The following is a 25,046-nucleotide window of genomic DNA, read 5'->3' as shown; positions in this document are numbered from 1 at the left end:
TTAATAAGAAAAATAAAGATCAACAAGTTCAACATGTCACAATGTTACATAAACAGTCTTAATATCATGTTTTATTTGAATATTAATTTATAATAATTTATTTTTATTAATAACTAATTTATTTAAATGTGGCTTTTTGATATATATATATATATATATATATATATATAATCATTTGTTATATAATATACTTTTATATAATTTTATATAATTAAAAAAAAAAATGAAATTCAGATATTTCACTCTTCAAAATAAGAATATTCTTAATGAATTTTTTTTTTTTTGTTTGTTTTTTTAAAGTGTTTTAAAGCTTCAGCACCAAATAATATTAAATGACTGCATACATCTAAAACATTGCAATAGTATAATTCAGGGAAAAAAAACAACTAAAAGTTATAATAAAACCGAATGTAAAACTGTGGTGTTTATATATACACATTTATTATACACTTCATACAAGAGACAAGGGGAAAGCACACAGTGTTTCCAGTAAGTGACAAGTTCAGTGTAAAAATAATGAAAGTGTTCAATATTTAGAGATTTTGCATTCAGTGAATCCCACCAAATATTGTGTTCGTCCAACACTTTGCTGCTCGTGGAATCTGTAGCCAGATACATCTGACTGAATGACATTTCGTATCAAGTGCAACTAGAAATACTGTTTCAGACAGTCTTACATACACAGACTGGCATGTGCAATGTGTTGTGGGATATCTGTCTTTATGCTCTGATAGAGGAACCTGAAGGGACTGGACTCAGACGTACAGGAGAGGACAGGCCAATGGGTAAAAAACACTGTAGGGAAGACAGAGAAAACAATATGCATCAACAGCTATTCAACTTGACCAGCAGTTTAGTGTGCACATTTCAAAACACAGTCATTACTCACTGTAGAGTCTTGAAACAGAAGTGTGGTGGCCACCGGGTTGCCACAGCGAGGCTGCAGTGGGCAGGACAGCAGGCGAGAAGTATACGTAGCACATTCATCATCCAGAAACATCTCCTCCAGAGGAATATGACGCCGTCGCAGAGCAGACACAGCGGTAGAGTGCGTGACAGTAGGAGCTACAGACAGATGTGGGAATACATTTAGTGCAGTATGCACTTCTACAGATTAGTTCACTTCCAGAATAAGGTATTCATGTCTTTTTCTTCAGTCAAAAAAAAAAAAAAAATTAAGGTTTGAGGAAAACATTCCAGGATTTTCTCCATATAGTGGACTTCAATGGGGATCAACAGGTTTAAGGTCCAAAGTGCAGTTTCTATGCAGCTTCAAAGGGCTCAACACGATCCAAGCCGAGGAATAAGGGTCTTATCTATCGAAACAATCAGCCATTTTCCAAAAAGAAAATAAAAATGTATATACTTTAACCACAAATGCTCACCTTGCACTAGCTCTAGGATGCACATTCATGACTTCACACATTATGTAATCACGCTGGAAAAGTCACACATGGTTAGTTCATCTGTGTTCTCCGGTTCAGAATGGTAGGGTAGATCGAAAAACTCCATCTCATTTTCTCCTCCAACTTCAAAATCACTGGACATAGTTGTTTTACCTTTTTTTTAAAGGACGTTTGACTTTCTTTGCACATTCGCTTTGTAAACTCTGGGTTGGTACGGATGTCTATATAACGTGTGACCTTTTCAACATGATTACGTAATGCTTGAAGTCACAGATGCGCATCGCAGAGCTTCACTGTGTAAAAAAAAAAAAATAAAAAACCACAACTGAAGTCAACTTAAAATAATTTGTTACCCTGCTGCCTTGATTTTAAGTTCAGTCAACTCAAATAAGTTTAGTCAACTTGAAATGTTAAGTTGTACTAGGTCACAACTTAGATATTTGAGTTGACTAAACTAAAAATTAGGTTTGTTAAACTTAAAACCTAGGCTTGTTGCCCAGCTTCCTTAAAATTTTAAGTTGAATCAACTCAAATATACAAGTTGTCACTCAGTACAACTTAACAAGTTGATTAAACTTTGAGTTGACTGAACTTAAAATAACTTTTTACTCGGCTGCAATTTTAAGTTGACTCAACAAATAGTTTTTTACAGTGTAGTGCAAGATGAGCATTTGTGGTTAAAAAGCATAGAAATTAACTTTTTTTTTTTTTTTTTTAAGAAAATGAATGATTGTTACGCTAGATAAGACCCTTATTCCTCGGCTGGAATCTGGTAGAGCCATTTGAAGCTGCATTGAAACTGCAATTTAGACCTTCAACCCATTGGCTCCCATTGAAGTCCACTATATGGAGAAAAATCCTGGAATGTTTTCCTTAAAAACCTTAATTTCATTTCGACTTAAGAAAGACAAGAACATCTTAGATCACATGGGGCGAGTAAACTATGAGGAAATTTTCTTTCTGGAAGTAAACGAATCCTTTATAAGTCAGGACATGTAAAATATCTGCTTAAGGATCATTAATTACAACATTGGACCAATGTTGTCATTTAAAAATAGTACTTGTTACAAAAAGGTTAAAATTAGGTTCACTTTGGATGGAATGGTTACCTTTTGATAGGCTTTCTTTAGGCAGGTCTAAACTGGGATTGATCTGTGATCCACTGCTTTGGTCTGATTGCAGTGGTAATGCGTTATGGGATGTAAGCTGGCCTTCACAGAGCTGCAGAGTCTTCAGAGTATCCTGAGACCGCTCTGGCCCAAGTCTTTTGCTTGATGAGAAAACAATGACTGACCCTCTGTGTGCTGCTTGTATGAAAGGCTGAGCTGTTTTCTTGCCTTCGTTCTCAGAATTGTCTTTAATTGTTGACTGTGCTTTAGCCTGTATGAGGAGAAGACCATGTGAGATTACTTTTAGGCCATCAGGAAATTGACCAGTGATGCAAAAAATGATGTTTTACAGTTAAATCAATCATACACTTTGGTGGCTGTTCAGTAACTCCTGTGAAGTAATGCCATTTTGGTTTATCTGGTCATCATCTGTCTGCTCTTGGTCCTCAAATAACCTCTGAACAACATCCTCCCCCTATAACACAATCAGCACCCAGTGTTAACCTTTATCATGTAGATCAAGTAAAAAAAAAAATTCCAAGGGTTCTGCATCATGGGACTGTTTTACCTCCTGGCACACCAAGAGACCAGTACTGGGGTCGTGGGATTCACGCAAACCTGGGGAGCCCCGTAAACTGGACATCTTTTGTGTAGTACAAAGTTTCCTCTGTAAATAGAAACAGTAAACATTAACCTGGGATACAAATAGTTTCAAAGCAGATCACACACACAGAAAGAAAAAACAGAAGATACTGAAGACTTATCATAGCCTTGAATTGTGAAGTTTGGGTTTAAAACCACTTTAATAATTTATGCTAATGGACACTGTGTAAAACAGTGAGACTAGACAAGAAAACACTCACCAGTGATTGGGGTTTGGTGTTTGGGACCCGCTGCGGTGTCCACTTCATCACTGGTGTTCTATTTGCACCTGCACCACAGCAGAGAAACAGTGGTTTACAGGGTCGAAAACATGATGAAGGGGAAGAAACATTACAGAAACTTACACTGAGATGTTGTTGTTGCTGCTGCTGCCACGGCTTCAGGCTTATTCTTCTTCACTGGGACTCTCTGGGCCTGGAGTAAAGAAGGTTACATGATGCAAAACACCTTCAAACGATCCCAGCTGAGGAAGAAGGGTCTTATCTAGCGAAACGATCGGTTATATTCATTAAAAAAAAATTAATTTAATACTTTTTAAATCTCAAATGCTCGTCTTGTCTTGCTCTGCCTGAACTCTGTGTATTCTGGTTCAAGACAGTTAGAGTATGTGAAAAACTGTTTTCTCCCTCAACTTCAAAAATCATTTAAAATCATCCTACATCACTGCAGAAGTATCAACCCAGTCTTTGCAAAGTGAGCATACAAAGATCAAACACCCTTAACCAAAAAGGTAAAACTGCAATATAGGACGATTTTGAAGTTGAGGAAGTCCACACCCTAACGGTCATGAACCGGAAAAAAACTGAGTTCAGGCAGAGTGAGACAGAGTGAGACAAGACGACAATTTGACATTAAAAAGTATATAAACTGTATTATTTTTATGAAAATAACCAATTGTTTCGCTAGATAAGACCCTTCTTTCTCGGCTGGGATTGTTTACAACAGCATTTGGGATCGTTTGAAGCCACCTTTAAACTGTATTTTGGAAGTTCAAACTCAGGGCACCATAGAAGTCCACTATATGGAGAAAAATGCTGAAATGTTTTCCTCAAAAAAATATTTCTTTACGACTGAAGAAAGAAATTCAAGAAAGAATCCATCTGAACAAACTCACTGAGTAAATGGAGGTTCCTCTGCCAGTTGGACAGGTGGAAACTCTAGGTGTTGCTCCGCCAGCCTTCACACCTTCATTCAGCAGAATACTGCGTAGGGCGGCAGGGTCAGGGGAGAAGGACACAGCATTTCCTAAAGGAAGATGTTTGTGGATAACATGACATTCATATCAATCCTATGGGGAAAAAAGCACTGCATAATAATAGTCTATAAGCATCTGTAACATATCAGCATACACTAGTGTTCAAAGTGTAAATCTCTTACACCCAACTTGCTGCATTTATTTGATCAAAATGCAGTAAAACCAAAATACTGCCAAAAAAAGGGTACATTTTTCAATAGAAATTCTATTTTAATATTTTTTAAAATATAATTTACTCATGTGATGACAAAGCAGAATTTTCAGCAGACATTACTTCAGTCTTTACTCACATTATCCTTCAGAAATCATTCTGATATGCTGATTGTTGCATTCAATGTTGAATGTTTGTGCAACCCATTATGTTTTTTTTGTTTTTTAAGAATTCTCAGATGAATAGAATGTTCAAAAGCACAATATTTGTTTAAAAGAATTTCTTTATAACATTTTAAATGTCATTACTGTTACTTTTGATGTATCCTTGTTGAATACAATTATTCATTTTTAAGAGTATACACTTCATTTAATGCAAAATTAAATGGGCTAGATTACCTGCAGGAGCTTTGACAGCTGCTGATTCATCTGTTTTAGGCTTCCTAACTGGCACTCTTTGAGCCTGAAGTGAACAAGGCATTTCAAACCTTATTTTTTAGCATTCCAAATTCAAAATTTAAGACAACAAATGTAAACTGAGCATTACTGAATAAATAGAAGTTGGTCTGCCCGTAAGGCCAGTCGGTGCATGAGGTGTTGCTCCATTGTTCTGTAGAATACCACGTAGCGCTGATGGATCAGGAGAGAAGGCACTTCCTGCAGGTACAAACCATACACAGATTAATGAACACAATTTGTTAAGTCTTAATCTTTAACTCTTTTATTCTGTTGATTCAGAACTTTTAATTTTGAACTTTTTTAAATTGTTTTCTATTCATCAAAAAAAAAAAATCCTTAAATAAGAGGATTATTTAATGAGCAGCACAACCGTTTATTGATGATGTGAGTTTTTAAAATTAAAAACTTTAAATTTAGACTAGTATTAGTTTTTGTGATATTGACACCGGTGACAAGAATCATGAAATTTAAAGACTATATAAAGACTTTATAAAGCCAAAATAACTATATTGTGATATATATTATTACAGTGAAATAAAATGACTCATGTTGTGATATAAGGTTTTGGTCATATCGCCCACCCATAAGTGCTGTTGATGTCACAAAAAAGCAAAATACATACCTGTAGGGCTTTTAGCCTCTACTGGAGCTTCTTTTTGAGTCTTTTTGGCAGGTATTCTTTGAGCCTAAGTTGGATAAGGTCACTATTAAGAATCAGTTCTTCTATTTCACAAAATATTCTGCCTAAACAGACCATTTAGAAATAAAATATTGCACTTACTGAATAAATAGAAGTTCCTCTGCCAGTAGGACAGGTTGATGCTCTGGGTGTTGCTCCAACATGCTCTCCCTGTCTCGTTCCATCACTCTGTAGAATACTACGTAGCGCTGATGGGTCAGGGGAAAACAGCCTGGCTTTTTCTTGAGATGACAGGAAAATAAAAAGCTTACATTCTGTGAGCAATGAGAAAAGTTTGAGTCTTTGAAAAGCAACTAACCTGTGGTAACATCAATGCCACGACTCTTCTTCACCACTCTTTGAGGCTAAAAGATCAAAATACATGAGTACATACTAGACTGAAAAGAAAATGGTCATGATCATCATGAAGAGTCAGTGTAAGATTTAAAGTATAAGTTCACTTGCAGAACAAAAATTTACAAATAATTTCGCTTGTCATCCAAGATGTTCATGTCTTTCTTTCTTCAGTCGTAAAGAAATTTTGTTTTTTGAGGAAAACATTTCAGGATTTCTCTCCATATAGTGAACTTCTATGGTGCCCTTGAGTTTTAACTTCCAAAATGCAGTTTAAATGCAGCTTCAAAGGGTTTTAAACAATCCCAGCCAAGGAAGAAGGATCTTGCCCAGTGAAGCGATCGTTTAAAAAAATATATATATTTAAAATATAAAAAAATATATCTAAATTTAAATCGCAGTATCTATACTTTTTAAACCTCAAATGCTGGTCTTGTCTAGCTCTGCATGTACTCTTGTATATTCCGGTTCAAGACAGTTAGGGTATGTCAAAAAACTCCCATCTCATTTTCTTCTCCAACTTCAAAATCTTCCTACAAACTCACAGGCACCAAAAAACTATTTCTTTACGACTGAAGAAAATGACATAAACATCTTGGATGACAAGGGGGTGAGTAAATTATCTGTACATTTTTGGTTCTGGAAGTGAACTTCTCCTTTAAGGTTTTCTACAATTTCTAACCAGATTATTGGAGGTTCCTGGTCCGGGGGGGCAGGTAGATAAACGTGGCATCATGTTTTGTGCTCCAAAAGTATTCGATCCCTCACATGGGAGGACACTGTGCACAGCTGATGAAAGATTTGACGACGATCCTGTACTCATATTTACATACATCAATTATAATCAACCAGTGGCTAAATTAAAAAACCATGAACACTGTTGAGATCGAAACTGAACATTGACATTGACAACACAATAAGAAATAATCTGCCATTATGTCACTTACCTTTAACGCTTACATGGCTTTGTGTAGTTGATGGGAAACACTGCTTGTCCTTTGGTTCTTGATTATCAAAATTAACAACTACTTTACTGAGCGATGTTTTACATAAATGACTCAAAACTGAGTCTTCAGGAAGCTTAGATGGTACAAGAGTGATGCTACCTAAACGTGAACTTAAATCAGTGTGACTGCTGTGTCCGGATTTATGTGAAGGTGGGTGAACATCAGTGGAGTCTTTATTTGACACTGAGTTTTCTACATGACTACCAGGCTGCAGCCGCTGTGAACTGTTGGCCTGAGCCCTGAGGACACCTGGTGTTGTAGCTTTATGGCTTGGAGTTTCAGTTTTGGCACTATGATTCAAGTTCCTCACTTTTGCCCCTGGTGTCAGTCGGGTAGAATGCGTCATGGGTGGTTTTTCTTGGGGAATGCCAGTATTTCGTTGACTGTGTGTGCGTGACTGGGACAGATTGAAAGGGACAGGTTTGGTGCAGGTCCTTTTTTTCTGAGCTTTACTCTGAGGACAAATAAAAAAAAGAAATCATTATGTCACAACTTAAACTTCTGGTAGATAAGGAAACATCTCTAGTCTGTTTTTGTTTGTTTGTTTGTTTTTAAAAGTATTAAAATTACTAAAACTAAAAAAGAAACGAAAATAATACATTAAAGCTATATAGAAATGTTTTTCTTTTTAAATAAAAAAATAAATGACAAAAGCACATCACAAAAATAACTTAAACTTAAAATGAAAACTGGAAATCTAAAAAATAAAAAACTAATAAATATTCATAAACATATAAGAGTATATAAATAATACTAAGGTAACACTTATTTGGTATCCTTACTGTAAGAGGCCTCTGTTCCCATCTGTTGTGACTGGGATTTTGGGAGAGTTCACTTAGAGCCGGTTGCAGAGATTTGGCAAGAACAGGAAGCCTGCTGACCCCTTTGAGTTTGCTGACTCCTTTTCCATTTTCAGCAGAAGCATTGGGGTCCAAATTCTCAGATCCTCTTTTCGAGGAAGCACTTTTTGACTTAAACTCCTGATGTTTCAAGACCCTAATGGCATTAAAAATAAATGGTTAATGAAATCAACACCATAGCATCACTGTACGTTTATTCAGTTTTGATACTTAAATGAAATATTTAGTCATTAAACTGATTATTATTGGTTTAAAAAAAAAAAAAAAAAAGTAAAGGTAAAATGTATTTAATTGTCCTGAAGAAAAAAAAGTTACAGTGCAAACTCTGATCATTTTAAACATTTATTTATTTATTTTAAATAATTAAATAAATAAATTGTGGCATTGACATATCTTGACAGGTGTTTTTTTCCTATCCTAAAAAAAATGTTACGAAGCAAAATCTGATCTGAAATCTGATACTGTTATTCCTGTAAGTCTGTGGTTATGTGAGGTTAATAACTGTGTACCCTTGAAAAAATTAACATACTGGTTAAGAAATAAAAGTAAAGCATTTCATAAAATTATATGGAACAAACTTCAATAGACCGGATGGATTCTCTTTGAGTGAAGTTTTACTGTAATAACTATGATATCCTGTATAATCCCATTCTTTTTTTTTTGTCTTGTGCAACAAGTTGTGTAAGATTTGTGTTTTGTATTTTTTTCTGTTTATGCCACAGTTCAAAAGTGAAAATAAAATCTGAAAAAAAAAAAAGATTAATTATAAAATAAATGGATTAATGAATCGTTAAGCTATGAGAAAAGAGGAAACCAGATCCATTACAGTAATGAAAGGAGAAGTTTACTTTGAGAACAAAAATTTACAGATAATTTACTCACCCCCTTGTCATCCAAGATTTTCATATCATTCTTTCTTCAGTTGAAAAGAAATTGTTTTTTGAGGCAAACATTTCATGATTTCAATCCACATAATGAACTTCAATGGTGCCCGCAAGTTTAAACTTACAAAATACAGTTTAAATGCAGTTTCAAAGGGCTCTACACAATCCCATCCTTATCTAGCGAAAGACAATTTATACACTTTTTAACCTCTAATGCTCGTCTTGTCTAGCTCTGCGTGAACTCTGTGTATTCCGGTTCATGACACTTAGGGTATGTCGAAAAAATCCCATCTCATTTTCTCCTCTAACTTCAAAATTGTCCTACATCACTGAAGTAGTGACCCGACCCAGTGTTTACAAAGTGAACGTGCAAAGATCAAATGGCCTTTACAAAAAACAGTGATGTAGGACGATTTTAAAGTTGGAGAAGAGAATGAGATGGGAGTTTTTCAACCTACCCTTACTGTCTTAACACACAGAGTACACGCAGAGCTAGACAACACAAACATTTAAGGTTAAAAAGTATATAAATTACCTTTTTTTTTTTAAAAGAAAATAACCAATTGTTTCGCTCGATAAGACCCTTCTTCCTCATCTGGGATCATTTAAAGCCCTGAAGCTGCATTTAAACTTCACTTTGGAAGTTGAAACACGCAGGCACTGTAGAAGTCCACTCCATGGAGAGAAATCCTCAAATGTTTTCCTCAAACATAATTTCTTTACGACTGAAGAAAGAAAGACATGAGCATCTTGGATGACAAGGGGTGAGTAAATTATCTGTAATTTTTTGTTCTATTTAATTTATTATTGAATGAAATGTGGAATGTATATTTCTTGACAGGTGTAGTGAGAGGTACCTAAAATTCCTCAAAACAAAATTAATAGTTCTCGTCAAATGCATAATTTAAACCAATTAAAGAGGCAAGACAGAGACGTGTGCACGGTTACTTGTGGAAGACAAAGCTGATATAAATATTCATGACCATTTCACTCACCCTCCTTGATCCTGCTGACTTCTGTTCTGGGGTCTCAGAGGGTTAGAGGACGCCATCTCGAGAGGGTTCAGTGCCTAAAAACAAAACGTTCCTTAACGAAGAAATTTCTAGAAAACGATACTACTATATGACAACAGCAGTATACAGCATCAGTGACTTCGAATACGCAAGCTCGGAGTACTAAGTTAGTATATATAAAGTTATTGAATTAAACGGCAGGAATATACTTTTACTAACCCACACATACGTACCAAGACCTGGGCTTAAGCTGTATCCAAAAACTGCAGCTTTTTCGGTTGTTTTCAAAGCTACAGGACTTTCCACACCAAGCCTGTCTCAACTAGCCCAGGCTCTAGAAAACAACACTAGCGCACTGACTTCCGGAGTAGTTTGTAAAAAGCGCGCATTTTGACTGGCTGACGGAGCCGTGGCGTTAGCCAATCGCAGACCGCCATTGACTCCACTATGGCAACAGAAATGCGGCTTTAAATCACGTGACCAATTCCGTTTATGCCGTTCATTGCATTTCCACAGGTTCATTATTGTCTGGCGCACAATAGAATTATGAACAGTTGAAAGAGACAAAGAAGCTTTTTCGCGGGTAAATGTGACAGAGTTGCAGATGAAAATAGGCTTATAATGACAAAAATGCAAACAATTTTTAAAAATATCTTTTAATAGAGGTCATTTGGAAAAATCAGCTCAAGCCGTTTCAAAAACCAAAAGTGGTGACAATAGCAAAAGACAACGTCCAATTATAAATCTTACTTAAATGGGTTCAAATTTGATTTGTTTTTTTAGGTGGTCCTGAATGTGAACTCCTAACACTACTGTTGCTCTTTTTAAACGATTCTATCAAAATGATATTAGATACAAAATAAACCCTGAGAGGAACTGTGTGATCAACATTAACTGTTCAAAATAAACTTCAACAGACATGAAAATGGTTAAAAGATAAATAAATCCTAAAATGCACACAATTAACTTCAGGTGATAAAGAAGAGAATAACTTAAGTAAATGTAAGTTTTAATAAGAACATATTTAAAAGTCAATCCTCACATATTTTGAGGTTTTTGAACACTTTTTTTTTCTTGCGCATCTTGCTTCACATCATTCCTGTTTTTCCACTGTCAATTTCCAGAAGTCCTGAATAGACAAGAGTCGCCGTTAAACTAAATCTAGTATCAAAAGTTTCTGTACGAGAGAGGTTGCTATGTTTGGGACTTTACTGAAGGCACAGATGTTTAGTAAAATATGAGCGACACGATGTGAAGAAGACGACAAATCAAATAAATGCACAAAAAACTCAAAATATCACAGAAACATCCTTTTAAATGTCAGAATCATCTGAAAACAATGTTTAAAAATAATAGTTTTGCTAGAATATTCCAACAACTGTCTTCTGTTACTTCACATTCGAAACAAATTTCTACAAACCTCAAAACAAGTTTCTAATTACATTTGGATGGCAAGATGACAGTTCGGCATGGTGAAGATGTGACATTTTTAGAAAAAAAGAAAAAGAAAGAAAAAAAAAAACCTGTAAAATAATATTTACACTGGCCCACTGATTTATCCATATTTTTTGGTGCTGATTATAGACATGGTCAAAGGAGAAGACTAAAAAAATATTGTTGCCATTACATAAAATTACAAGAAAATGTTACATTAACTCTTCTAGAATGGAGTATTATATATATATAAAAAAGCGAAACTAAAGTATATTGACATTAAAATTAATATTATTGATAAGTGGGGGGGAAAATAAAATGAACAATAACATTGAAATAGCAATAGAATACATTAACTTCATCACATTGCTAATATCATAAGCTTCAATGAAAAATAACAGCATAATTATCCTATACAAATGAAACTGACTAAACAACTCTTATGCTGTTACCCAAAACATGTATTTTTGTACAAGGTGTGTCAAGAAAGATTCCAATGCAATTTCTTTCTTTCTAAACAAACAAGTTAATACAAAATAATAAAACACCAAATATGTACACTGAACCTACCGAATCACCCATATGATCTCAAACTGCTCTAAAGTCAATTTCTGTGTTCTTTACAATTACTAAAAATGTGCCCACCACTGAACTCAACCTCTACAATTAAACGTGGAGCTGTACTAAAGATGGGAAAAACAACCCTGGCCAAGTTGTGGCAGGACATTACGCTGCCCATGCTAAGTGGAAAACAAACAAAACGAACAAAACAAGACAAACGTAAAGTATATACACATCTAAAATACATTTGTTGATAAAAATGTGTTAGTACACTACAGTAAAAACATTTTAACAAGCAAAGAGACATTACTACAGGACTTCATCTACAGCAATTACGGTCAATTGTGTATCAAACTGCCTTCTATGGTATAACATAATCTGATATGAACAGATACTAAATGAAGCATGTAAACAAATAATATGCATGGCTTCAAGGAGGAGAATCAGGTGATGAACAAAGAATTGGATCTCTTCTAATCCATGGGACAAACAACAAGCTCAATCCTATTTTTGGGGAAATCAATTTTTCATCTTATCCAGTTGAAGATCTTCTGAACAATGTAGTCTTTTTGTTTGCAATGGCTTTAGGCAATTTGATCTAACATCAAGTGCTCCTCAGCATTCAGCTTTTTTTTTCTTCTCTAGAGATATACAATGTTAAAACTAAAAATTAATAGCTATGACACAAACAGGGTTTAGGGGGAATGCACATGTACGCAGCTGAAAAATGATGGAAAAACTGTTCGCAGTACAGTCAGCACTTCATTAACGTATCCGTCTGTTTAGCTCGATTTGCTTTCAAATAGAATTTCTATTCTAAAACACCATGCGCATGGATTTCAATTGAATGTTCTCACAGCAAGTTACCGTTCTTTTCGCTCTCTGTCCCGATGAAGTAAGTAAAATCAGGCAAGCAGAACATTAACCATAAAACAGTCACATAAATTAACATCAAAATCACTCAGGTCCTCATCCTTATTCGTTTTTTCCGCCTCTGTTGTTCCCTGCAGCCTCCTCTCCATGTTATCGAACTACAGGAGAAGCTTGCCATTTCGATGTATTTTCAGAATCTTTCCCAGTCTCTGTTTAGCTGTAGCAAGTCCTTTTTTTGGACGTTTTCCTGTGAAAAAGAAAAGTGAAAAATTTCAGTGTGAATCCAAACGCTTGAACTGTAAAGGTGCACTTAAGTGCTTTAAAACACACAGCGTTATTCTGTGTTGATGTAATTCCAATTGAAACAAGATGAGACCCTTTTTTAAACAGCCAATAGCGTTTGTTTATATCACAACCTGGGCCAGAGCCGTTGAGCTCGGTAAAGCCGCATTTGACAGAGTATGACAGCAACAATCTCATCCAAATCTCTCTATAAAATATAACATTCTGTGTAGAATTCAAATGAGTCGGATACGTTTTCGCGCTGCTTCGGTTTGTGTGAAACAGTGCAAAACTACACTTCATTCGCCCCAATGGAAAGCATATTTATGCTATCTGAATAATTCCATATCCCCTATATATTGCAGTACGTATCATTCACCGTACAGAAATGACTAACTCTGTGAAAAAGTGACCGATTTCAGACGCAGCTTCAGCATCTATTTATAGTATAAGGGGCGGGATGCATTGGATTGTAGAGAGCATTTGATTGCTCACAAAGTTTGATGAGAAGCTGAAGTGCAGGGTGATGTCATCACAATCATTGATCCATAATGGAGTAAGATACCTAGTTTTGAATGCTTATACCTTCTAAATGCGAATTCTGTCATTGTTTTAGAGCACACTAGCTTACAGATAAACTTAAGGCTAACATATTCATACTAAATGCTAAAAAAAAAACTTCACTTTTTATGCAGACGTTAAAGGGTGACGTATGGTAATTCTAGTTACCTTGACACAGTCCTGCTGACGTTGAAGTAGCCAGCCCTCCGGGTGAGGGAGCAGAGTAGCTGCTGCTGTTTTGGGGAGAGAGTGAGGGGCGTCTTGAAGTCAGAAACACGCCAGGGGCCATTGCGCCACTTCCTCTTGGGCCACCTGGGCTGAATGGGCCTGGTCCTGCTGTGTACTCGTGGTCCAGCAGGCTGGCGGAGTACACCTCTACTCTCCTCTCCTCAACTATGCAGTCCACAGGAGGCTCAGAGGGCAGAGGGGGAGACACGGGTGCAGAGTCCGGCTGGCGCTGGAGTTGGGCAGTTGCAGAATGTACTTTCTCTTGGGGGACCTTCTTCTTGGTGTATTTTCTCTTGGTTATGGTTTTCTGCTGTTCCTGATATTCAGGGAACACAACGTTTAGCTCAGTGGTAATTTTGTCAAACAAATTACTGACAAAAATGTAATTAAAGGAGAAGTTAATTTCCAGAATGAAAATTTCCTGATAATTTCCTCACCCCCATATCATCCAAGATGTTCATGTCTTTCTTCAGTTGGATTAAAAAAAAAGGTTTTTGAGGAAAATGTTCCAGGATTTTTCTCCATATGATTTTACTTTGCCTTTAATGGTGGCCAATGGTTTGAAGGTCCAAATTGCCGTTTCAATGGAGCTTTAAAGAGCTCTACACGATCCCAGCCAAGGAATAAGGGTCTTACCTAGCTAAACGATCTGTCATTTTTCAAGAAAAATACAAATTTATATACTTTTTAACCACAAATGCTCAACCTCATGCATTACGTAATCATGCATGTTTGACATAGGTACCGACTCAGTGTTTACAAAGTGAACGTGCAAAGATAGTCAAACGACTGTTTCACTAGATAAGACCCTGGGATCGTGTAGAGCTCCTTGAAGCTGCACTGAAATGGCAATTTGGACCTTCAACCCATTGGCCACCATTGAAGACCACTATATGGTGAAAAATCCTGAAATGTTTTCCTCAAAAACCTAATTTCTTTGCGACTGAAGAAAGAAAGAAAGACATGAACATCTTGGATGATGTGGGGGTGAGTAAATAGAAAATTTTTTTCTGGAAGTCAACTAATACTTTAAAGGTGCACACCCAAAGTAATGGCATGTAATGGTCCACATCTACAGAAGCTCACCTGTTGAGCCAGTTTGGCAGCAGCAGCTGCAAGCCCAGTTTCTACAGAAGCCACCCTTGCACCTTCTCTCACCGGTCGCTCCTGCTTGGGCAGTGTAGGGGTCACGCGGGCTGGGGACATGCGAAGAAATGATGTTTAGATCTGTTTCGAAGTAAAATGCTACAAAAGCATAATTCATAAATGCAGTTACCTTTAGGACTCCAGGGTGTATCATCCCAGTTTCGCTTTCTCTTCATTTTGGACTTGCTTATGTGATCCTCCTCGTCAGATTCTAGTGATGGATACACTGTAGAAAAAGGTGAAAATTCTCCTTTAAACACATCATTTCCTCTGCTAAGCATGTCTGCAACCCTAAAATGTTACTGAACCAGTGAACTCACCATAATCAGAGTCTTTAAAACAGGTACCCAAGGTCTCCTGTTCATCCAAGCTTTCTTCATCACTGAGATGCCGTGCTGGACGTTTGATAGGCCGTTTTCCTGGCCTCTGAAATGTGGTTTTCTTCTCACTCTTCTTGACTCCACTTATCCACCCAGCTCTCCCTCCTTTCTCCTTCATAAGCCCCAGCATCTCACCTCCTCCAGAGATGGATAGAGGAGAGGAGGAGGAGGAAGATGATGAAGAAGATGGAGGGTTGGCCATCGAGAGCATCCCCTGGATAGCATCACGAGTGCTGGGGGAGGCTGGTGCTTCCTCACTTGATGATAAAGGGAAAAATCAATAGAATTGAGTATAACAGCAATTTCATAATATATTTTACTACAAGATAAAAGGCTAATAATGATCAGCGTGAATATGAAATAAGTTAGTGTGAAGTACCTCAGTGCCGAATCGAGACCCGCCACCTGTTTGCTTGCCTTGAGCAAGTCTAAAATCCCACCTGCTCCACCTTTCACACCCTGCACTGTGATCATCTCTTCATCTGTGGTGTAATCCTCCTATTTAACAAAAAGATATATAACTGTAAAGACCAGACATCTAGAGACGAATCTAAAGCTGTCTAATAGAGACTTGCATACCTCAATATCAAAGTCCACTTCTCCTGGCTCACGGATTCTGTGGGGGTCACTGCACGGTTTGGCCCGAGGTAGTTTCCTTGGTAGACCTTAATGAGACAATTAAGCAACGTATTAGTTTGTACCAAGATGTTAATGTTGTTATTGTTGTAAGATGTTATTAAATTTTAAAAGTTAGTCTAACAGGTTTGGCATGATATAAGGGTGTGTAAATGATGGATAAACATACAGTGGCATGCGAAAGTCCTGAGTAAGATATTTTACATAAAAGATGTTTACATACTGTCCACAAGACAAAAAAAAATAGCTGAAATTATTAAAATAACCCCCTTCAAAAGTTTGGGAACCCTTGGTTCTTAATACTGTGTGTGGTAACCTGGTTGATCTTCAACTGTTTTCTTGTTTTGTGATGGTTGTTCATGAGTCCCTTGTTTGTTCTGAACAGTTAAACTGAGAACTCTTCTTCAGAAAAATCCTCCATGTCCTGCAGATTCTTCAGTTTTCCAGCATCTTTTGCATATTTGGACCCTTTCCAGCAGTGACTATATGATTTTTAGATCCATCTTTTCACACAGAGAACAATTTAGGGACTCAAACACAACTATTAAAAAGGGTTCAAACATTCACTGATGCTCCAGAAGGAAACATGATGCATTGAGAGCAGAGAGTATCTTCTGTTGCTTCTGAAGGGCAGTACTAAATGGAAAAAAAAAATCTTCATCCTTTTCAAAAGTTTTCACCCCCCAGCTCTTAATGCATCGTGTTTTCTTCTTGAGCATCAGTGAGCGTTTGAACCTTTTTTAATAGTTGTGTTTAAGTCCCTCAATTGTTCTCTGTGTGAAAAGATGGATCTCAAAAATCATAGTCACTGCTTGAAAGGGTTCAAATATGCAAAAGATGCTGGAAAACTTGAGAATCTGCAGGACCTGGAGGATTTTTCTGAAGAACACTGCTCAGTTTAACTGTTCAGAACAAACAAAACTCATGAACAACCATAACAAAACAAAAAAAATAATAATAATAATTTAACATCATCAAGGTAAACACACACAATATTAAGAAACAACTTTTAAAGGGGGTTATTTTAATAATTTCAGTTATTTTGTCTTGTGAACTATATGTAAACATCTTTTATGTAAAATATCTTACTCAGGACAGTACTTAATAAAAAATAACATGCATTTTATATGATCTCTCCTATTTTGTTAAAATTATTCACATGTTCACAGATTCTGCAAGGGGTTCCCAAACTTTCGCATGCCACAGTATAGAAACCATGCAAGAATTATCAATAAATGGAAGAAATCTTTTACCAGCTAATTTCTTCTTGCTAGGTAGAGACGGTCTACGGCGAGGTGGAGGGGTTTCATCGATCTGAAGTTCGTCTTCTGAATCAAAGTCAGACAAAGTAGCCATGTGGGGCTGGAACTGTTGAAGTGAACTCCCTGCTCCATTTGCACTCCCAGCACGACCCTTCTTCCTAAAAGAGAAGAAGAGGATATATTAAAAATAAGTGTCATCACATAACATAGAGAAATGTCTTGTCAGGGAAATGGGTGAAAATAACTGTTTTACCCTTGTATTTTTCCATTAGTCAGCACAAGCTTAAGCTTGCTCTTGTTGATCTTTTCTTCAAAATCATCTAGACAGTCATCAGGCAGCTCAAGCTGAAAAGCCAAATTATGTTCTTTACAACGATGATACACATTTTTAAAACATACATTTACTTGAAGTAAAATGTAGAAACATATCAGAATATACAATAACAATCAATCAAATTTCTACCTTGCTCTTTTTTACTTTGCACCCTGGCTGGAACTTCTTGAGTGTGTGTTTAGTATGAATTTCCAGCAGGTCCAGCTCTCCAGCTTCTGTTTTGATCTCTTTGCCTTTCTGGCTCTTTTTCTTAGCTCCTGGAGGGCCTACACCCCCCTCCAAATCCATCCTTCGGCTTGGGGCCTCTCTTTTTACCAGGGTGCTGGCCAAAAGCGAGGGATGTGTTTAATGGAGCTTTGGGGTGAGGAGAGGGAAGACCCTGAGAGCCACCAAATGGTGTCCCACTCCTGCCGATGTTCTGCTGGAAGATATCCTGCAAAAGAGACACACAAATCAGATGCAAGACTAAAATCGATAGGTTTTTTCTTGAAAATGTAAGCCAGAGCTACTCTCACCTCAACCAGACGTATTTCCTTAGCAAGATCCTTCACTAGCTGCTGGGTCTTTATAGTCTCCGGTATCTCATGTTCAGCCAGGGACTGGAAATAAATAGATAAATAGATAAATAGATAGATAGATAGATAGAGATACAATTTATGATGGGTGGAAAAAATGGCAGGACAAATATTTGAAATCTTTAGCATGTAAATAAAGATGACATAGCTCAAATTCTTTTATGATTTTTAGCCTTTTGACATAATTTAATATAAATCTAACATTTAAAAAAAAGTTTTTTAAATATTAGTACAAAACATTTCAGTCAAAACAATTACACTGTAATAAATGTATAAATATTACAAGCAAAATACAATAAAATCTATTTTTCCAGTTATTTTTTTTTTACTTAATGAACACAAGAAAATAGATTTAATTGTTTTTATGTATACATGATCCAATTATCAGCAATACTTACCAACATATATTCAGTTGAGGTATTTAGTGAACATTTTACACAGTGATGATTCAGAACTCTAATAACTAATTTGCATCAACTAACTGTTTGAACTGATTCAAGGAAATGAAAATAAACCGAATGTTTTGTGAATGTGAATCTGAGGGTGCAAAAAAAAAAAAAAAAAAAAAACATCTAAATATTGAGAAAATCACCTTTAAAGTTGTCCAAATGAAGTTCTTAGCAATGCATATTACTAAGCAAAAACTAAGTTTTGATACATTTATGGTGGGAAATTCCACTACCTTTGCTTAATATCCTTATGATTTTTGGCACAAAAGAAAAAATCAATCATTTTGACCCACAAAATGTATTTTTGACTATTGCTACAAATATACCCGTTCTACTTAAGACTGGTTTTGTGGTCCAGGGTCACATATAGTCTATTAATCAACAGTCCTACAACATAATAAAACTTACTTCCTTCCGTGTCCAGCTGCGGAAAGCATTATTGAGAGCTTTGGCTCCATGGACCAAGTATGTGGCAGGATGCCGTCGATTCTCTCTTAAACCTAAAGTGGATTGGAAAAACAAAAATTAAAGTACATGAAACAACAAAAATAAGCAGTAAAAACATCAATTTGCTTTATGAGACGAAACCTCACCTCTGAAGGTGTCCAGCAGATGCTTTCCAACATACCAGCACACGGTTTCAAAGTTTGGAAACGTGAACAAGTCTGCTGTGCTCAGTCGCTTTTCTATTTCATATGCTCTGATGGAAAAAAGGAAGGAATAGCCAATGAAAAAGACCAGTGCAATACTACTTAGAGCAGTTGTTTTCAACTCCAGTCCTGGAAGCCCACTGCACTGCACATTTTGTAGGTCTCCCTCATTTAACACACCTGATTCAGATCATCAGCTTGTTAGGAGTAAGGAGTGTGTCAGATTCAGAAACATAAAATGTGAAGAGCAGTGGAGTTAAGAACCACTGACTCAGAGTAAGGAGACAAACAGAAGCATCATCTCACCGAAGCTGCATGTCAATGTTGAGGCTGTGTAGAAAATTTCCCCCAAATGCCAAACAGTCCACAGGCGTCAGAACAGCATGAATCCACCCTGACAACAGACAATTATTGCACAAAGAATCACCATTATTAATCAAATTGTAATTAAATGAACCGCAGTGCATCTTACTCCAGCATGAAACAGAGATAGTACCTGTTGGGATGAAGAGGGTGTTTCCTTGCTTTAGTGAACACTTGTAGCACATGTCTACCTGGTCCCCAAAAAACAGCTCATTCTGGTTGGAGGATGAACTCCAGCGCTCAAAAAGTGACAGGTTAGCAGCAGTGGGACGAATGAGGTAAAAGATCTTCTCACCCTGACATATAAAAAGAAATATATAAGAACACTTTCGGATGGAGGGCAAAGCATGATGTTTTCTGAAGTAATGAAACGCATAGACAATCCCTGCTTTCTCTATTTTCCACTGTATATGAATTATAGAAAACTAACCCGGAGAACATGGTACCACACAGAGGTTCCACCAAAGTCAATGTGAAAGTCTGTGTAACTGTCCTTCACTCCCATCAGGCAGTATTTCTGCACATTAGGCCTCTCAAAGACAGACTCCTCAGGCCAGAGGTTCTCCACCCATGACAGCTTCCTCACAATCTTTGGTGTCTCCACTAGATTTGACAACCTACAAAAGGGGACAAAGAATGTAAGAGTTAAGGTTAATCATCTTAGAAAAGTTTCATCTTTGAAACCCTATGAAGTTGTGATGTAATGGAAATAGTGACAGATCTGTTCTTCTGTAATGTGACATGCATTTAAACAAAACCGGTTATCAAACAAAAAAAAAAAAAAAAAAAAAAATCTGAACTCTAGCTTGTGGCTGATTGTAAGAAAGATCACAATACGATTTTAAACCACTGCAACATTTGTGGTTGTACATTTGCACATTTCTAAAAAGTACCTGGTGTCTGAGAACTCTAAGCTGATCACATTGAGCACTCTGTCTCTGTTTGGACTGTTGTAGTACTCGACAAATTCTCCCAGTTTCATCTTCAGGTCTGCTTGGCGGTTGACATCAATCACATCAATTTCCTTGTCAGCACCTTTGAAGCAATAGTAAAACATTACATTCCCATCTAAAATGACTTTGCTCAAACATACACTACCAGTCAAAAGTTTTTGAACATTAAGATTTTTAGCAGAAGTCTTTTCTGCTCACCAAGCCTGCATTTATTTGATCCAAAGTACAGCAAAAACAGTAAAATTCTGAAATGTTTACTTTTTAAAATAACAGTTTTCTTTTAGAATATATTTTAAAATGTGATTTATTCCTGTGATTTCGTAGCTGAATTTTTAGCATCATTACTCCAGTCACATGATCCTCTAGAAATCATTCTAATATTCTGATTTGCTGTTTAAAACAACATTTATATTATTATTATGTTGAAAACAGGTGAGTAGATTTTTTTCAGGTTTCTTTAATGAATAGAAAGATTTATCTGAAACCATTATATGCATTTTAAAGCATTCTTGCTAAATAAAAGTATTCATTTCAATCATTTAAAAAAATTATACTGACACCAAGCTTTTGAATGATATAATGTTACAAAAGCTTTTTATTTCCGATAAATGCTGATCTTTGGATCTTTCTATTCATCAAAGAATCCTGAAAAAATGTACTGAACTGTTTTAATTGATGATAATAATAATAATAATAATAATAAATGTTTTTTGAACAGCATATCAGCATATTAAAATGATACTGAAGACTGAAGTAATGATGCTGATAATTCAGCTTTGTTCACAGGAATAAAATACATTTTAAAATATATTAAAATAGAAAATGGTGTGTAGAAGTAACAATAATGTACTACTCAAAAAAAGTAGCATAGAACGGCAATGCAGATGTGATTAGAGTTATTTACCAATATAATGCTCTACATCCGTTACAGAGAAAGACGACGGGGGCAAATTCATGCCCAAACCATCTTTCCTGAGGACCAGGACTGGGACGCTAAAGGAGCGCTCCTCTAGAAACTCAACCGTGAGCTGGGCCCCGGTCGGCTTCAGCAGGACTTCATCAGCACTTAAATACAAACACATAAATGTTAAATACATTTCCAGCATACTCATTATACATATCTTTTAAACTACTTTTAAAAATCCACTAACACCACAGATTGCTAGACTAAGCTCAGTGGTATGAATCATTGCTTAAAGTCTAAAAGAGCTAAACGAATCTGTTAAGAAAGTAATTTTGACCTAGCAATAAATAACCGTCCTGTGACCATACCTGGGAAAAGTGCGGCTGCGTAGCTCCCTGACAAACTGAGCACTGCCCGTCTTCACAGGTCGTCCTGAGTCTCTCCCCATTCCAGCATCAGAGTGCTTAACAGCCCCTCGTCGTTTGCGCACTGAAAGAGAGGGAAATAAAAGTTTCACTCATTAAATTTGCACAAGCTTATAGGTTCAGTAGTACGTTCTGAGCTCCTTTATGGTTTAAAATTGCATTTTCATTGTGTTCGTGTCCCAAATCCTGGTTGTAAATGGTCTATTTTCATTACTAGCTGCGCTTGATTAATTATTAGTCTGATATCAAGTTATTATAGTTAACTAAAACAGTAACTAAAATTAATACCATAAATAAACATTTTGTTACTTGAAACAAAATAAGCATTAACTAAAATAAAAATAATAATAATAAAAAAAAATCTTATTTCAACTAGTTGCCAAAGCAAAAACATTTTTTATTAGTTTAATTTAATTGGACATACTAAAAAAAAAAAAAAATTATAAAAACTACAGAGATGTATATAAAAAAAAAAACTAAAAATGATTAATGACTAAAAAAATACAAAAACTTGAAAATTAAAACAAAAACTAAATGCATTTAAAAAATAATAAATTAATAAGCGCCAGAATAATATCACAAGGATAGCAAAATAAAACTGCATCCACACAATTTTTTTTTTTTTAAATAATGCATTTCATTTACAAGTCAACAGAATGCTGGTTAATATAACTATTGCCAATCTTTACAGAATATACAGTATTTGTGGGACTTACTGACAGAGGGTCCATGTGTCACCTGACAGTTAGGACAGTGATACAGGTCAATATCTGCCGCTTTGTCCTCTTCCACACCAACACAACTACACAAGAAAAAAAACATTACAATTACAAACAAATAACATCATATATATCAAAAGGTGATTTAAATTAGGCTTTAGATTGTAATTTACAAATTCAACCTCACCTGCCATGAAACCAGTCCTGACAAACATCACACTCAATCATGAACCGGGTGACATCGTAAGGGAGACGGCACAGGCAGTAAACAGGAACAGATGCCATTCTAAAGTCTCTGGCCAAATATGTCAATGTAAAAAAAGTCTTTTAATATGGTATTCCTTCTGTTTGGACACCACAGTTCACTTAGTTGCTTAGGTGGAGAGTCAGATTCACTTCTGAGTGGTGGCTTGCAATGCTGTAAACTGCTGTATTCACAGTAGAGTGTTGTATAAGTACGCTGGCAGTGACAACAGCTCTCAGTCAACTGTAGATGAGAAGGCGTCGCTACTACGACCACTGCAGTCAAACCGGCGACTAGGGTGATACCATGGTTCGACACCTGTTGACAGAGTGGAGGACAATTAGCTGAGAAAAATGAAGAATGATCATTCTTATACACAACTATAAACTCTGAAAAATTTGTTTTTATGTCTGATCAGGGATCAGTAAGTGGATTCATATTTCAGCTGGTTAGCTAAAGCTTTACATCAATGCACCTGCTGCCTTTATTATGGTCAAGAGACTCAATCTAAGCAAGTTTCCTATTCATTCTAGCACAAGATTTAATACAATAAAGGCAAAAGCATGAAAACTGTTGTAATTATATAATTTATGATCAAAATGTGCAAAACGTTAACAAAAATGTGCGATTTGGTTTTGATATTCATTTAGGTTAGAGATAGGTAACGTTATTTGAGATTAGAGTCACAACACTTTTATACACATATATGCATTATAGTTGTAAAAACTGCACATTTATGAAAGCGACCCCTTAAAAGTATTTCATAATCATATAAATAAAGTAATAACATAAACATTAACTACTCGTGTTGTATTAACAGATAATTCACATAGTGTAGACCTGCATAGCTGACTTACACTTGGACGATGCTAATAAGTACAAAAGCTATTATGTGCAATGCACAATTAAATTCATTGCGTTCACTGAATTTGTTAAATCAAAAAGAAATGTTTTTGATTCAGCAACTTGCTCTGTGAATGCAGAAAACAGTTTGTTGAACCATGAGAGCTAGTAGCTAGCTTAGCTGCTAATAACATAGCATGCTCGTCAACGTCTAACTACGTGCATTTGCCTAATCTTTGTGTTTACAATACAACAACGATACGTTACTGAGCAAACTCACTCATCTAAACTCAAATATAGGCAAAATATGAAATATGAAGGTTGGGATCATACGACCCATAGCAAAACAAAAGAACTTGTTGCAGCGCGCGCTGTTTGGAATGGTGGTATCGGGTCTTACCGGGTGTAAAATGCCGCGAGTGTCCCGTGGGCCGAGCGCACCATGCCGGGCAAAATGTTAGGAAATTCCGAGGCCTAAGCGGCCTGCTTTACTAACAACAAGATGTTTTCTAAAAACCGTGCACTTCTTCCGTTCTTACGTATTTAACAGAGGAGAGTGAGTAAACAAGTCTGGCAAGATTTCGAATGAGTACAGTCCACAGCTGAAAAGCAAAGATTTTATGAAATTCATAACGCAGCGATTTCCCGTGCTATAAATCCATCCCAATCCGCCCGTGCAGCGACCACTGTCTGCGGGAGAGGGAACAATAAAGTTGCTTCGCATGTCGGTCTTTCTTCGGACGGCAGAGACTTCAGAGGAGCCTGTAGACTCCACAACACTATTTAATAGTCATTATACTAACTATAAACTTTCTTTCTGTCTTTCTTTCTTTCAAAGCACAGTTCATGTACATTAACCAAATGTAACACCATGAATAGCTCATTACCATGGTTAGCTCAATGTAACTATAGTTTATAAAAAGTCAAAATGAAAAAAAAAAAAAAAAACTGGGTTGTTATATAAAAATAGTACCATCAAATTATTTTGAAATAACTTTTTTTGCTTATTTGTTTATCACCATGCAAAGCACGTCACTACTGTTGTTAGATGTAACTTCTCTAACACCTCAACAAAGCAAACTATTTGTCGTTTAATAAAAAAATGAACAGTCTACACAATTGTAGAAACTGTACATATGCCAGTGTTTGTTTATCTGAATGTATAAATCCACTACGTTACTGCCATAGTTTACTGTGTTTAAATATATGGTGTATTATTGTGCTATATTGGGTAAAAGTTTTTTAAGTGGTGTTATGTCCTGTCTTCAGTGAAGCACACAGCAGCAGTTACAGCGTGGAAGATTTTAAACAAAATAGTTAAAATAAGCAAAGTATAGACCATTGTATAAACATAAATATGAGGTCATCGAGGACTGGAAGACGGA

General features: G+C 36.2%; 2 protein-coding genes across 3 annotated transcripts; both read right to left on the bottom strand.

The window, feature by feature from the left end:
• Positions 1-429: 429 nt before the first annotated feature.
• Positions 430-10,192, bottom strand: troap (trophinin associated protein). 2 transcript variants are annotated; one of them, XM_051095791.1, is made up of 18 exons: positions 10,073-10,192; positions 9,822-9,895; positions 7,865-8,078; positions 7,023-7,536; positions 6,758-6,888; positions 6,041-6,086; positions 5,824-5,963; positions 5,665-5,728; positions 5,131-5,240; positions 4,983-5,046; positions 4,293-4,423; positions 3,523-3,592; positions 3,379-3,446; positions 3,084-3,182; positions 2,883-2,990; positions 2,516-2,786; positions 890-1,065; positions 430-795 (listed from the first exon to the last, which is right to left on the bottom strand). In XM_051095791.1, the coding sequence occupies exons 2-18, from the start codon at positions 9,875-9,877 to the stop codon at positions 721-723; spliced, it is 2,337 nt and encodes a 778-aa protein (XP_050951748.1). In that variant the 5' UTR covers positions 9,878-9,895; positions 10,073-10,192; the 3' UTR covers positions 430-720. The 2 variants fall into 2 exon arrangements, with proteins under 2 accessions (XP_050951748.1, XP_050951749.1); XM_051095792.1 differs by having other exon boundaries at positions 6,758-6,864.
• Positions 10,193-10,476: 284 nt separating this feature from the next.
• phf8 (PHD finger protein 8) lies at positions 10,477-24,368 on the bottom strand. The gene is given in 23 exon segments (XM_051096623.1): positions 10,477-12,954; positions 13,719-14,094; positions 14,865-14,974; positions 15,055-15,150; positions 15,245-15,561; positions 15,684-15,802; positions 15,884-15,969; positions 17,194-17,360; positions 17,456-17,547; positions 17,666-17,821; positions 17,823-17,969; positions 18,052-18,135; positions 18,969-19,060; positions 19,154-19,260; positions 19,517-19,604; positions 19,707-19,869; positions 20,004-20,190; positions 20,467-20,608; positions 21,431-21,591; positions 21,799-21,919; positions 22,572-22,657; positions 22,762-23,136; positions 24,062-24,368. Coding segments are annotated over 22 exon segments (3,084 nt in total). The 5' UTR covers positions 22,860-23,136; positions 24,062-24,368; the 3' UTR covers positions 10,477-12,865.
• Positions 24,369-25,046: the final 678 nt, after the last annotated feature.

Source organism: Labeo rohita, chromosome 23 (genome assembly GCF_022985175.1).
Source record: "Labeo rohita strain BAU-BD-2019 chromosome 23, IGBB_LRoh.1.0, whole genome shotgun sequence".
NCBI lineage: Eukaryota > Metazoa > Chordata > Actinopteri > Cypriniformes > Cyprinidae > Labeo > Labeo rohita.
The sequence above is the reverse complement of the archived record's forward strand: the minus strand, read 5'-3'. Positions and strand labels throughout refer to the sequence as shown.

Bases quoted from the DNA above. Each gene is read 5' to 3' on its own strand.
- troap (XM_051095791.1), bottom strand. From the start codon at position 9,877: ATGGCGTCCTCTAACCCTCTGAGACCCCAGAACAGAAGTCAGCAGGAT. The intron at 4,424-4,982 runs GTAATCTAGCCC...ATCTTCCTTTAG, and splicing joins AGCTGTCAAAGCTCCTGCAG to GAAATGCTGTGTCCTTCTCC. The intron at 2,787-2,882 runs GTATGATTGATT...CTCCTCATACAG, and splicing joins TACTGAACAGCCACCAAAGT to GCTAAAGCACAGTCAACAAT.